We start from the raw sequence: 14,682 nt of genomic DNA on the forward strand, positions 1-14,682 counted from the left end.
TCAAAATTGGGAAAGGACTACGACAAGGCTGCATATTGTCACCCTGCTTATTTAACTTATATGCAGAGTACATCATGAGAAATGCCGGGTTGGATGAATCAGAGGTCGGAATTAAGATTGCTGGGAGAATTATCAACAACCTCCGATATGCAGACGATACCATCGTAATGGCAGAAAGTGAAGAGGATCTAAAGAGCCTCTTGTTGAGGGTGAAAGAGGAGAGTGCAAAAGCTGGTTTGAAACTCAACATTAAAAAAACTAAGATCATGGCATCTGGCCCTATCACTTCCTGGCATATAGAAGGGGAAGAAATGGAAGCAGTGACAGATTTTACTTTCTTGGGCTCCAAGATCACCGCAGACAGTGACTGTAGCCATGAAATTAAAAGACGCTTGCTCCTGGGGAGGAAAGCTATGGCAAACCTAGACAGCATAGTAAGAAGCAGAGACATCACCTTGCCAACAAAGGTCCGTCTAATCAAAGCTATGGTTTTCCCAGTAGTAATGTATGGCTGTGAGAGCTGGACTATAAGGAAGGCTGAGCGCCAAAGAATTGATGCTTTCGAACTGTGGTGCTGGAGAAGACTCTTACGAGTCCCCTGGACTGCAAGGAGGTCAAATCAGTCAATCCTAAAGGAAATCAACCCTGAGTGCTCATTGGAAGGATAGATACTGAAGCTGAAGCTCAAATATTTTGGCCACCTAATGCGAAGAGAAAACTCTCTGGAAAAGACCCTGATGCTGGGAAAGACTGAAGGCAAAAGGAGAAGGGGACGGCAGAGGATGAGATGGCTAGATAGCATCACCGATGCAATGAATATGAACCTGAGCACACTCCGGGAGAGAGCAGAGGACAGGAAGGCCTGGCGTGCTATGGTCCATGGGGTCACGAAGAGTCGGACACGACTGAACGACTGAACAACAACAAAATCAATCGAAATCTTTGAAACCCATAGAGATCCAAGCCCTACCTGTCTACAAATTGCATAAAGTGGATCATAAAATTCTGCCATGAAGAAAATAGTTTCAGTAATCTGGTGATATGGGAAAAGACAGAAGAAGGAAAAAGCTGTAAACCCTTGACTCCAGGCTGTTTAGTGGTATTTTCTACCAGCCAGACTCATGCCCTTTTGCTTTCTCTGTAGTATTTGTAATCTGTCTCAATGACAGAGCAAAGTAACAAATATTTGAGTCTCACGAATAGGCAGGGCAGAGACGGAGAGGGTGAAGGAAAGCCTATTGCAAAATCTTCCTGTTTATCACTTCCTACTGTGCGTCTCTCTGTGTGTGCGCAGTTGAAAGCTACTAAAATGTAGCAACCATATACTTATTGGTAATGAAGTTGGTTGGCTCCGTGCACCCCTCATGCCCTCCTTGCCAAATTCACCCATGATGTTTACTCTTTACTTCAGTATGGCATTTCACTTTGAGGTAAATCTATCCCCCACCCACCCCAAAGCCTGAATAATATTCCCCCAGTGTTATTCAGCGTGTATGGGAAGCTGCGAGAACAATACTCTCCGTTTCTGGCTGTCCGCCACACCAGGGAGGTCATTTTCTCCTCGGCAATTAGTGAAGCAGTGGCATCCCTAAAAGAAACGAATAAACATATTCGGGCTGAGGTGTCCAGCCTGCTCAGTTCAAATCCTGGATTTTCTCTGAGGGAACCACAGGGCCCCCGAAAGAGCTGAATGCTGCATGTAGGGCTTCCATTCAGGCCTCTTTTGCTGGAATATTGAAAGAGCTTTGGCAAAATTCCCTTGTTTTTCTCATATACAATAAGTCTATTTTTCCCCCTCTTTCCCCTTAGGGAACGAAACATGCCAGCGTCCTTGAGAAAACTTCAGCAAATGGCTATTTATCTGGGAGTTTTATCTACTGGGGGAAGTGCTCTGATGTATTACTACATGCAAAGTAAGTTCCATCTCAGTTATAGCAACTTAAATCTCATCTACATGTTCACCAGACTGAGGTGGCAGAATTGTACAGTGGTAGAATGGACTGCACCAATTCAGGCTGCAGGTGGAGGATCACGTTCATGAATCCCGCCCTGCCCCCCCATACTAAAAACTCTTTACAAATAGAACACCAGCATAGGAAGCAAAAGGCTGGGCTAGAGCCATCCTCCTTGAGGTGCTAGTTTTCTGCTTGAAAGTTTTTTGTTTTTTTTACAGAGAGGAGCATTCAAAAGTGAGTATTATGGTCCACTCTGTTGTATGTGTAGACCAGCCGCAATTCTTGTCAACTTCCTCCTTTATACTGTTCACAGCTAAGTCCATTGCAAATTCTGATAAAAACAGATGCATGAGCTGGCTCTGACCCTCAAGCTTTTAAAAAATGTTCCCTTTATATATGCTGCTTTCTGTTAACATAAGGATGGTGCACTGTTGTAAAGCACCCTTGCAGTTATCTCCATGTTCAAACTACATTTTACATATGAGGTTGATTGACACTGTTAGAGTATTTGAGATGCAATTGTTTTTCCTAAACATAAGACTTATTTTCTTGCAGCTTGATTTTTCCATAAGGTTGCAGAATTCTGATTCCTTTGGCACAGAATTTTAATTTTGGTGGTGCGGAATGTAAAGAGCTCTGGCCATTGTAGCATTGTAGCAGAGGTCATTTTTGAAAATCCTCAGAGCAGTTTTGAAAACTTGATTTCATTGCACATGCTTTTTAAACATCCTGAGTCTCGCTTGTTTGTGTAGGGTATCAGAAAAATCATGCACTTTAGCTTCAGCTTGTGACAGATTTATAAACCTCGTGTCTAAAATACAGAAGCTGGCTCTCACAGAGATGTTAACATTTTCTCTATCAAAATAGGCCCTTTCTGTGGTGATTTGTTTTCATTAGCCTAGTGGGAGAAGAAGGGCTGTTAGTGTGCTGAGACATATTGCCGAACAATCAAATCGGTCTTCGTGGCTTCTAAACGTCACTGAAGCTCCTGCTCTGGTGTGATACTGAGAGCTTCACAATGTTCTGCTCGCTATTTTGGTTGCAAGCCAAGTGGGCTGTTATTTACGAAAGGGCAATTGTTATTGAAAGCCAAAATGATGCATTACCAAATTGACACTGAAGCAGCAACACGAACTGACAAGGCTTCATTGCCTGGCTTACCTATTTCTCAGCCTTGGGGAAGGCTACATTAAAAACATGAGGCACAATCCAGCTCGCTGGTTGCGTGCAAAGGCTACAGTACAGACGAACAAGTCCCAAGGGGGGAGGGGAGCAAAGATGTAGCTGATTCCAAGGAAGCACGTGACACCCTTGAATGTTGCCTAAGTTTTATCATTGGTTGGGAGAGGATAAACAACCTGAGATCAAATCCACAAAAGACAGAAGTGTTGTTGGTCAGTAGAAAGCATAACTTGGGGACTGGGATTTACCCTGTTCTGGATGCGGTCGTGCTCCCCCTGAAAGATCAGCTTCACAGTTTGGGAGTGTTCCTGGATCCTATGCTGTCGATGGATCTTTAGGTAGCAACGGTGGCGAGGAGTGTGTTTGCACATCTGCATCCAGTGCACCAGCTGCAGCCTTTCCTAAGACATTCCCATCTGGCACCAGTTATCCATGCCTTGGTTACATCACTGTCAGACTTTTGCAATGCGCTGTACGTGGGGCTATTCTTGAAGAGCACCCGGAAGCTTCAATTAGTGCAAAATGCAGCTGCTATGCTGGTAACCAGTGCACAGTAAAGGGACCATATTGCACCTGTTCTGAAAGACCTTCACTGATTGCCAATTGCTTTCTGGGCTCAATTCAAGGTGTTGGTTTAACTTTTAATGCTCTAAACAGCAAAGGGCTTGGCTCTCTGACAGACCATCTCTCTCACTATGAACCTGCTCAGTTACTAAGATCAGCAGACGAGTCCCTTTTGAAGACATCCTCACTTACAGGGGCCCGCTTCTCACATTTTCTCCTGTGTTGCTCCCAGTCTTTTTGGAATGCACTCCCTTTGCAGTAGTGACTGGTCCCCACTCCCTCTTGTGTTCCAGAAGGGGGTCAAGACACATCTTTTTGGAATGCACTCCCTTTGCAGTAGTGACTGGTCCCCACTCCCTCTTGTGTTCCAGAAGGGGGTCAAGACACATCTTTTTGGAATGCACTCCCTTTGCAGTAGTGACTGGTCCCCACTCCCTCTTGTGTTCCAGAAGGGGGTCAAGACACATCTTTTTAATCTGGCTTTTAAAATTTGTTGTGGTGGTTTTTAAGGTTGCTTTTAACATTTTACCTTTGTTTATTATTTTTTTCTGGATTTTTTATAAACTGCCTTAGTTGGTTCCAGAAAGGCAGTATAGAAATGCAATCGATTGATCAATATCCAGGTTTTCCTGTCATGAGGAGGGACAGAGCAATGCAGGACACTTAAACCCTGGCCCTAACCTCTGGAAATGTTTTATTTATTTATTTACTTGCTTGCTTACTTACTTACTTACAAGAAGTCTAAGGCACCTTATAGGGGAAAGCTTATTCAGCCAGCCACCAGGCTTCTAAGATATCAGCAGTCACCGCTCACAGTCTTTCTAGCATATCTTCACAGGCATAAGGGCTAGAACCTTGATTTTAAAAAACAGCCAATATTCTCAGGAGGTGTTATCAGCACTAAATACCACATTATGCTCCTTTTCTGCATTCCCACCGAATTGTGCCATTCTCATAGTCCTGTCTGTTAAAATGGAGAAGTCTAATGCACATGGTAGCTGGGGTTGCTGTTGATAAGGATGGTTGTAGGGTAGAGTGACCCGTGGCAGAATCTTCACCAGCACAAGGGGCTAGTTGTCTCAGGTTCCCCACTGGTTTTTGGATAATGCTGTCTAGCTCCCAATACCAGCATTACCTACACAACATTGAAAATCAGGCAGTTTAGTCACTGCAGATCCATTTTAAACAGGACCTATATTGGAATGGATGAGTATAATATAGTCAACTCTCTCCTTTAGTTATGGTAAAACATACTTTGACATATAGGGGAAACTTCCATAGGAAGTCTGCAGAGGGGAAGAAAAAATGGGAAGGGTATAGCTCTTTTATCTTCTCGGCTCTGGGCTCTATCAGAACAATTAGACCCCATTCTGTATCAGATTAATATTTAACAATGTTCCTTTTCTGATGTGCTTTGCTTACGCTGGACAACTTCCAAAATGGTAGGGTTGTTTGTTTGTTTTTTTGACTCAGAGAATTTTTCCAGAACACAATACTATCAGAAGGCTCTTGAGCAGCTTCATAAAGACCCAGCAGCCCTGGAGGCTCTTGGTGCCCCTCCTCTTAAAGTACATTTCCTCAGACTGATGGACAAGAGCAATTGCGTGGATGCGTCAAGAGCTCAGGTAACAGCCAGATGGATTGAGACCTAATGGTGGAGAAGGGGAAACAAAAGGGAGGGGGAATTCTAGCAAGCTACAAGAGTAAATCACAGCTCGACCACAAAAGCATCTTAGCATAATGTCATTTTATGTTGGCATAAGAGATTATATACACCATCTTTAAATGCTTATGTTCTCTGTGTTAGAAGGGTAGGATCCCTGAAGCCTTAGGACACTATGGGCCACTTCGCATGATCGCCGCAGACCACGATGGCTTATTTAAACCATGGTGGGTTGTGGTGTGAGCTGGCAGCCATTTTGAATATTCAAGCCGCAGTGGGTGGTTGCCATGGCGTATCATGTTGTCCAAACCAGGCAAGTGTGGGTTGTTGGCCTCGTTAACAAACCACCCACAACTCATGGGCTGTTTTAGGGTTGTGGATGGTTTGTTAAGGACGCCAACGACCCCACCTTTGCCTGGTTCGGATGACACAATAAGCCACAGCTACCACCTACTATAGAGATCAAATCGCCAACTTTCGCTGGATCATGGAGAAAGCAAGAGAATTCCAGAAAAACGTCTATTTCTGCTTCATTGACTACGCTAAAGCCTTTGATTGTGCGGATCACAACAAACTGTGGCAAATTCTTAAAAGTGATGGGAGTACCAGACCACCTTACCTGTCTCCTGAGAAACCTGTACGAGGGTCAAGAAGCAACAGTAAGAACCAGACATGGAACAACCGATTGGTTCAAAATTGGGAAAGGAGTACGACAAGGCTGCATATTGTTGCCCTGCTTATTTAACTTATATGCAGAGTACATCATGAGAAACGCCGGGTTGGATGAATCACAGGTCGGAATTAAGATTGCCGGGAGAATTATCAACAACCTCCGATATGCAGACGATACCACCCTAATGGCAGAAAGTGAAGAGGATCTCAAGAGCCTCTCGTTGAGGGTGAAAGAGGAGAGTGCAAAAGCTGGTTTGAAACTCAACATGAAAAAAACGAAGATCATGGCATCTGGCCCCATCACTTCCTGGCATATAGAAGGGGAAGAAATGGAAGCTGTGACAGATTTTATTTTCTTGGGCTCCAAGATCACTGCAGACGTTGACTGTAGTCATGAAATTAAAAGACGCTTGCTCCTTGGGAGGAAAGCTATGGCTAACCTAGACAGCATAGTAAGAAGCAGAGACATCACCTTGCCGACAAAGGTCCGTCTAATCAAAGCTATGGTTTTCCCAGTAGTAACGTATGGCTGTGAGAGCTGGACTATAAGGAAGGCTGAGCGCCGAAGAATTGATGCTTTCGAACTGTGGTGCTGGAGAAGACTCTTATGAGTCCCCTGGACTGCAAGGAGGTCAAATCAGTCCATCCTAAAGGACATCAACCCTGAGTGCTCATTGGAAGGACAGATACTGAAGCTGAAGCTCAAATATTTTGGCCACCTAATGCGAAGAGAAAACTCTCTGGAAAAGACCCTGATGCTGGGAAAGACTGAAGGCAAAAGGAGAAGGGGACGGCAGAGGTTGAGATGGCTAGATAGCATCAGCGATGCAATGAATATGAACTTGAGCACGCTCCAGGAGAGAGCACAGGACAGGAAGGCCTGGCGTGCTATGGTCCATGGGGTTACGAAGAGTCAGACACGACTGAATGACTGAACAACAACAACAACCGCCTACTATGGCTTGAATATCCAAAATGGCTGCTGGTACACCACAAACCATGGCCTGCAGTAATCATGTGAACTGAGTCTCCTAGTTAGATCCAGAAATTATCTGTTAACATATCTTTGGCTATTGGGCGGTATAGAAATGTAATACATAAATAAATATCTGCACTTAAATAAGCCTTGTCTAATTAATTGTGATAGAGTCTAATGTGGTGCAGATTATAGGCACTGGCTTAAATGATTTGTGAATTTTTGTTCAATGGACCTGGATCTATCGAAACGTCTCACCCCAATCCAGCAAAGAGATCAGAGTGTGCAGTTGATGTGGATATACATCAGTGCTAGAGATGCCCTTAGCTTAGTGGTAGAGTATATTACTCCGGGAGAGAGCGGAGGACAGGAAGGCCTGGCGTGCTATGGTCCATGGGGTCACGAAGAGTCAGACACGACTGAACGACTGAACAACAGAGTATATTATGCTTTAGATGCAGCTTTCCTGGCTTCACTCCCCAGCATCTCCAGTCTGTTTATTTTTAAAGGGGGGATCTCTAGTAGCAGCAGGACTCCTACCTTAGACCTTGAAGAGCTGTGGAACTAGACCAGGGTTGGGCAGTGGAACTAGACTCAGGGGTGCCCCTGAGGGCCTCAAGTGGTGATGGGGTGGCATTCTTGAGTTATCCTTGAGAGGCAAACCATGGAGTACAGCAGGTTAGAGTAGCAAAAGACTCTCTAGCACTCCATACTTCATGGTTGCCTTCTCAATAATGTTGTTCTAGAGAGAGAAACTACAGAGTTCAGTGGGCTAAAGTGACAAAAATACTATTTTAGGCCTCAAAGGCACAGCAGGAGAGGTATAGGGAAGGGAATGGGAGGTGGCTAGGGCGCCTGTGGGTTTCAGGGGAAAACCCTTGATGGCCATATGTGGCCCACAGGCTGTGGATTGACTACCCCTGAATGTTAGACAGCATTGGGCTAGTTGGACCAACAGTCTGACTTAGTGTAAGGCATCTTTATTTATGCTAACCTGCTTTCAGTTCAGGTGGATGGACTTGGCTGTAGATGGAAATGACTCTCTCAACCCAGGGCCCTAGTCACATGAAAGAAAGCAGAATGAGAGCTTGATTGGGGTAACAGCATAATTGACTGCTGATTTTACTAGGTCAGGATCTAAGGATGTGAGAAACAGCATACACAGCTTAGGGCCCCTTTCCTATATGACTGCGATGACATAGGCACTCCTCCATTAATGGCTATATAGAGGAATAAAAGGAGTAGGGCCCATTATGTAATTCCACTGCGCTTGAACATGGCAGTAAGTGTGGGGAATACATGATGTGCAACTGGCCTCACCCATGTTGTTTTGGCCTGCAAAATTTTGGATGGTGTAGGATGGAGTTACAGGGAAGCAATTTGTGCACTGCTGCAGTAAAATGGGAAGTGGCCCTTAATCACACTTCAAAGTCTCATTAAAAGTAAGGGTAGATATCCCAGTCATCAAACGACCTCACAAATATAAACTCTGTTAGAACAGGAACATTTCCAGCAGCTAGTTGACAGAATTGGACACCTAGATTGAATTTACCCATTCTTCTGTAATAAAGGCTTACACCAACGTTTGGCTCAAGGCATTACTTCGTATGTGTGCAAAGGAGGGATGGTTGCTGTACAGATGTATAGGCCTGAATGGTGGTCAAACTCATACGATGATAATTTGGGATTTCAAGACATTGGATAGCTTCTAAGTTGTGAGACTGTTCCATGCAAAAGGGATCATTTTAATGCATGTTCATCAGAAGAATTTGACTTTTGCATTTGCAGTTAAAGATACCAGTATCTGGAACAAAGTCAGGTGGTTATCTTCTTGTCAATTCAGAAAAAGACTTCTCCCTCAACAGGTGGGTATTTTAAAAAAAGACAGTGCTTGAAAAAATGCTTAGATGTGTTGTTCATCATTATATTAGCAGTCTTTAGGAGATTCATAAGTGCATGAAGTGCATGCATGACTAAGTGATTTCAAGTCAACAAATGTTAACTTTGTTGATATTAACTTGCATTATTTGTTGTGTAGAATAACTCCAGGTAAGTTCTTTGCAATTTGATCATCCCCTTGCAAAGCTGTTACGAAACTACAGAACTGTATGTTACTTGGGTTCAGTTCACACAGGCATCAGTGTTTGGATGCTGCTTCACATGGTATGGCCATTTGTGAAGCAGGTTGCTATTGTCTCATGTAGATGCAGTTGCATTGCCAGCAGGTATTCATGTGACCTGCATGAATAAATTGGGCCCAGGTTTCAGCTGATTTACCCAAAGATTGCATCATTCCTATGAGTAGTGTGTACTGATCTGTTTGGAAGCAAAATGGGACCACACAAAAATTAGGTAGAGTAGCTAACAACTTAGAATGCTCCCTAGGTACACAGGAGTATACACAGGTGCAAATTAGATTTTTTAAAAGCCCGATGAGCTTCAGAATGGTGATACTAATACAGGTAAGAAAACTAACTCATCTTATTGTCTAGAGAGGGAACATCCCAGTTCCCTAAGACACAAACTTATTACAATAAAATAAAAGGGCAATCCTACAGTCCCTAGATAGCATTGGGTGGGGGGGGGATAGGATAGTTTGGATTACTGGATCTGAGGTCAGGGACAGTGCTCTGACCTTAGATCCAGGAGTCTGAGCTCCCCCCCCCCCCCCAGCTAGCATGGAGGGAGCTGCACGGGCTGCCTCTCCAAGGTCACAAAGGCAACCTTGGAGAGGAGGGAAAGGGGCAGTTCTGTGGATGGGGAGGCTGGCTTATGAAAAATCCTCCAACCTTTTTCCCTCCCACTCTGTGGATGAGCAAAAAAGCCCGTCTAGCAAAAATACAGAGCAGGAGGAGCATGGAGGCGAAGATAGCTTTTGCACTCCTCTCACTCTGCATGGGATGCCCCTCCGCCTCCGAGTTCTGAGGCTGATGCACATCCCAATAGCATTGCATCCTAAATGGTTCATGCATAATGGCAATTTCAGACCTTTGAAAGACTTTGTGATGTGTCAGAAAATCAACGGAACCTATCCCAGGTTATAACCTTAATTATTGGATTTCTACTGTTGTCTTCTATGATTGGGCTCAGCATCAAATGTGTAAGTTGCATGTCTATTTGTATCAGTTGGCATTTGCAGGAAGTCACATTGCAACTCTGCAGTGGCCAAAGTATTCCAGTGTACCTCCATTCTGTGAAGAACGCTACTGCGCAATAACGTCGCTGCTTTACCTTATTACTTGAATATCCTCTTCTGAAATGAACAGTCTAATGAACACCCTCAAAACAAGCAATGTTTGTATTCTATATTGCTGTATCTCTAGTGAACTGAGGATCACAGTGAAGCAGGGTAGGGGTGGTAAAGGCCAGAAAGTATGCAGGCCTTACTGGATGAGGAAAAGGAGTGGCTGGATTCTTTTTGGTTGAACTTTTGTACCCCACCCTTCCTCCAAACCGTTCAAGACAGAAATGATTTGCAGGCAGTCTTCCCTCAGGCATCTTAGAAGGTCTGAGCTACTTTGTTTCAACACCAGAACTCCATATACCTTTAGTCTCTGAGCCTGAAACTACTGTAGACTTGGGATGTCCATTGATGGGAAGCCTGCTTCTGTTTTGGCGTGTACAACTCACTTTGCCTCTGTGAGCTGAGCTGCAAGCTGTTCCCCAAACTCTGGGAACTCCTTTGCACATTTTTTTTAGGTTCTGTAATTTGTGCAAATTTCCAAGCAATGTGTGCAAATTATGGCCAAATTTGTGTAAGTTGCGCAGAAATTTCTGCAAATTGTAGAACCCCCCCAGTGCAAAATTCCCAGAAAATCCATGAACTGGCGTAAGTCACTGCAGATTGAGTACAGCACTGCAGCAGGAACCAAAACGAAGCCTATGGGACGGAACCTAGGAAAACTCATCAAACTCCACTCCCCTAACCAGATTTCTCTGACATCCGTACTGTAGACATATGCTTGAAAACATGTAACATGCAATTTGTTTTAAGAGCCAAACTTCTGTAACTCATTTCAGGAACAGTGCAATCCTATACATGTCTTCTCAGAAGTACGTCCCATTGTTTTCAATGGGGCGTACTCCTAAGTAAGTGTGTACAGCATTGCAATCTAAATGTATTAACACTTCCCCAAATCCCTCAAGCATGAAGCTTACTGGGTGACTGTGGGCCAGTTACCCCACTACAGTAAATCTGAAATCATGTTGGACAAGACTCTAATTTCATAAGCAGCAATTCTTACTAGTAGGGTGGGAATGGGGATCTGGAGGATGCAAGCGATATACATCATACTGTGGCCAGAGAATCCTGTTATTCCATAGTGACAGCAAGAGCCAGTTTTTTTTCCTCCGAAAACCAGACTAAATTTGCATCTTTTGATATAAATTAGCAAATGTGTATCATATGCAGCACAGTTGATCCTCTCTATGGATTTCCTCATTTCTGCCAGGTCTAAGCAGTTCAACAGCCATGCCCTTATTGTTGGTGGCTGAGATTTTTTCCAATGTCTTGGCCAGACTTAGTTTTACACCAGTAAATAAGTTTGATACCAATAACCTTGGTGTTGGTAGACTGGATCAGTGAAGAAGTCAGGGCAATTATGCATCCCACAATTTGTGATACATGTAATAAATGATGCTAATATATGTATGCAAATTGACACACTACCACATATGGTGAATAGCTGCTCTGAATGCCTTGCACTTCCAGGATTGAAAATAATAATTAGAACATCCTGTTAAGTCTTGCTGGAGTTGAAATGGCAACTAAGTATCAATTTGTATTGTAACGCTTTGCCAACAACCCGTTAGGGTCTGCATCTTTAATCAGTATTTCAATACTTGATTTCCTGAACTGAACAAATCCTTGATGGCCACTTTGATGTTTACCCCAAGACAGCTAACTGGTTTACAAGAAATGTTAATCCCAGAGTGTAATGCTATTTGGAGTTTTGCTAATAAACATTAATTCTAATGCATTCAGGTTTTCTGTCTATTTTGTATCCTTCAGTTTATATTTTCATATGACATGTATAATTTAGTTATTTTTTTTAATTTCTTCTCATTTCTATACTGCCCAATAGCTGAAGCTCTCTGGGTGGTTCACAAAAATTAAGCCTGGTAAAGATACTTGTTTGATCATGACATCATCCACATAGTGCAGTTTTGCATTGGTATATATTTTCCTAGGTTCCTTTAATTCAGGGGTGTTGAAGCTGTTTCACCCCCAGGTCTAAATTCAATTTTAGAGAAGCTCTCTGGGGCTGCAGTCCAGTGGTGAGTGGGCCAAAGGGGCAGGGCCAAAATACTAAAAATATAAAAATATTTTAGTTATTGGCAGTTAAAGCTTTAAGCTAAGCTTTGGGAGAGTCATTTCAACCTTTTAGAATGGAAATAAATTATGCAAAAGCTGGGAAACCACCAACTGATAGGTAGTTGGCCATAAAATATAGGAACCACCTGAGGAAGGGGATCAAATAAAACTGGAGAACATCCAAAATTCCCAATGGAATAAAAAAATGTCACAGGATGCTCAAAAAAATGTTGTATTGTTCCAAGAAGTAGCCCAGTCCTGAATTATATGGATATATATGGGCCTTTTTCAATGGTATTTACAAAATTGCCTGCAGAGACCTCTGAAAAAGATGAATACTCCAGCTGACGTGGGGAAGAGGGCATGGCCATTTGGGGAATCCTCGAGGACTGGATTGAGACCTAGGTGGGCCAGATTTGGACCCCAGGCCTAAAGTTCAACATCCTTGCTTTGTGGTGTTTCCCAAATTGCATCGGCTTGAAACTCAGTTATTAAAGCAAACAATAAGGGCAACAACAGGGACCCCTGTCTTGTACCCCTTTCAGTAGTTTTCATCATTATCTTTGCCAGTTGTATTGAATATATAGCCCTACTCAGATCGATAAAACTGGGATGCCTTTTGTTCTTTATAGGAATTCTTTCTGGTCATATTAGATTGGAGAGAACATTATAGTTGTAAAGCTGTTCTCTTGCTCTCTAATTTTTTTTGCTTTGTCTGGTTTATCCATAGATTTATTTACTGTCTTGTATTTGATTTAAAATTAAATAAAATAATTTCCCTGCCTCTCCCCACTTTAAAGAAAGTCAGATGCATAAACATAATGGCACCATTGGAAAGATTTAGGATTATGCAGTGGAAACCCAGAAAATGTATATGGAAGCAGACTGCCACATATGGATAGCACTTGCTAAGTAGGGAATCGTGGACATACCTCTAATGTAGAGTGCAGATGTTGTCAATTTACACTGCTTTGGTTTTCATGGTAGGCATGTTTGAACATACATTTAAATACGCATCCCCATTCACTTTAGGTGGCTCATGAAGCTGTTAACTTGCAGCTTTACAGCAGCAAAATGAATCTTTAATCAAGGCAACGCTGAAGTTATTTGAGGTTTTCTCTCAAGCGACAAACTAGAGATATTACTTTCATATGCATCAAGACAAAGATTAAAAGTTTTTATAAAGGTGAAACCATTTATTAACCCTCTTAACATTGAGATATATTCTTTACAAAATGTGAAAAAGCAAGATGTTACATACATATTCCAGAGGACACGTACTGCTCTCATCAGCTATATTACCATTGATGTGACAAACATTGAGGAAAGTAATAAGTGGACAGTTCATCACAGTCTTAAACTTCAACTGCTGACCTTTCAGTAGCATTATTGGTTGAATTAGGAGCTAATTAAGCCTAATTGTGGCAAAATAATTTCTAGCCATGAACAGAAGGCAGTACAATGTAGTACAAATATTCTGCTTGATATTCAGCTTTGCTGAATATGGTAATGGAAACACAGCAGGTAGAATTTAAACTGCTGAAGCCAGAGCTAATAAGTTGAATTTTAGCCAGTACACTTTTATAAACTGAGCTCCTCCTTCATACTGGTGTGTCAACCGAAGAAAGTGATATGTCAAACACAAAGTAACCCTCCATAATAGAGGAAAACTCTTCTCTGTTGTAGCAACACACTACATGAAACAGATTGATTTCTGGCAGCAACTGCAATCCTCCACAGTAGTTCTGGATCAGTCTCTGACTTCAAATGAACTTCATGGAAACTACTGCGGAACAGAAGAGCTGCAGATGGCAACTGAATACTTGTTCCCTACCTTCAAAGCGCAACGTTTGGCTTCTTAGAAGACACTAGTGAAGCAAGTGCTACTGTCAGCTACAATGGGAAGGGAATTGTTCTTCAGTTAAGGCACAGCACAGGCAATGAAGTAATTAAAGCCCCAGTTGCACTACTTGATGACAACCCTTTGGGATGCCAGCTAGCTCTCTTTAGCTCCTATGGGAAACAAGAAGCCACCTGAGAATAGCTTCCTAAAACCTGATTGTATTAGCTCCCCCACTTCCTTTTGGATGAAAATTTATGATATGTGACTACTAACGAACATTGAAGAACTGGAAAAACCAGTTTACCACATTAAAGCAAACAGTTTTGCATTGGCCAACAGAAGAGCATAATAGGCCTTCTGTGTTTAAAGGTAATAATTCTATAACCACAGTAAGTGTACAACTGCCAGGATTCTGAAAAAATGTTTGGAGGCATGGCACTTCTTTGCTACTCAAGTAACTTTAGAGATTGTCCGATATACACCTTCTTTTAATTTTCCCTTTATGTTGAATGT

The 14,682-nt window shown here is 42.6% G+C and overlaps 1 protein-coding gene across 7 annotated transcripts in view; it reads left to right on the forward strand.

Annotated features, from left to right (window-relative positions):
- The window catches only part of COA1 (cytochrome c oxidase assembly factor 1), a 108,244-nt gene extending 96,254 nt beyond the window's left edge, over positions 1-11,990 (forward strand). For all 7 annotated transcript variants that reach the window (XM_084857793.1, XM_084857794.1, XM_084857795.1 and 4 more), the window contains 4 exons: positions 1,810-1,913; positions 5,175-5,326; positions 8,801-8,877; positions 10,139-11,990. In XM_084857793.1, coding sequence (XP_084713919.1) covers positions 1,810-1,913; positions 5,175-5,326; positions 8,801-8,877; positions 10,139-10,229 — 424 coding nt within the window. In that variant the 3' untranslated portion in view covers positions 10,230-11,990. The remainder of the gene's footprint in view (positions 1-1,809; positions 1,914-5,174; positions 5,327-8,800; positions 8,878-10,138) is intronic.
- The last annotated feature ends 2,692 nt before the right edge of the window (positions 11,991-14,682 follow it).

This window comes from Heloderma suspectum, chromosome 5 (genome assembly GCF_057233095.1).
Source record: "Heloderma suspectum isolate Gila_16-S chromosome 5, 16-S_ref, whole genome shotgun sequence".
Lineage (NCBI taxonomy): Eukaryota > Metazoa > Chordata > Lepidosauria > Squamata > Helodermatidae > Heloderma > Heloderma suspectum.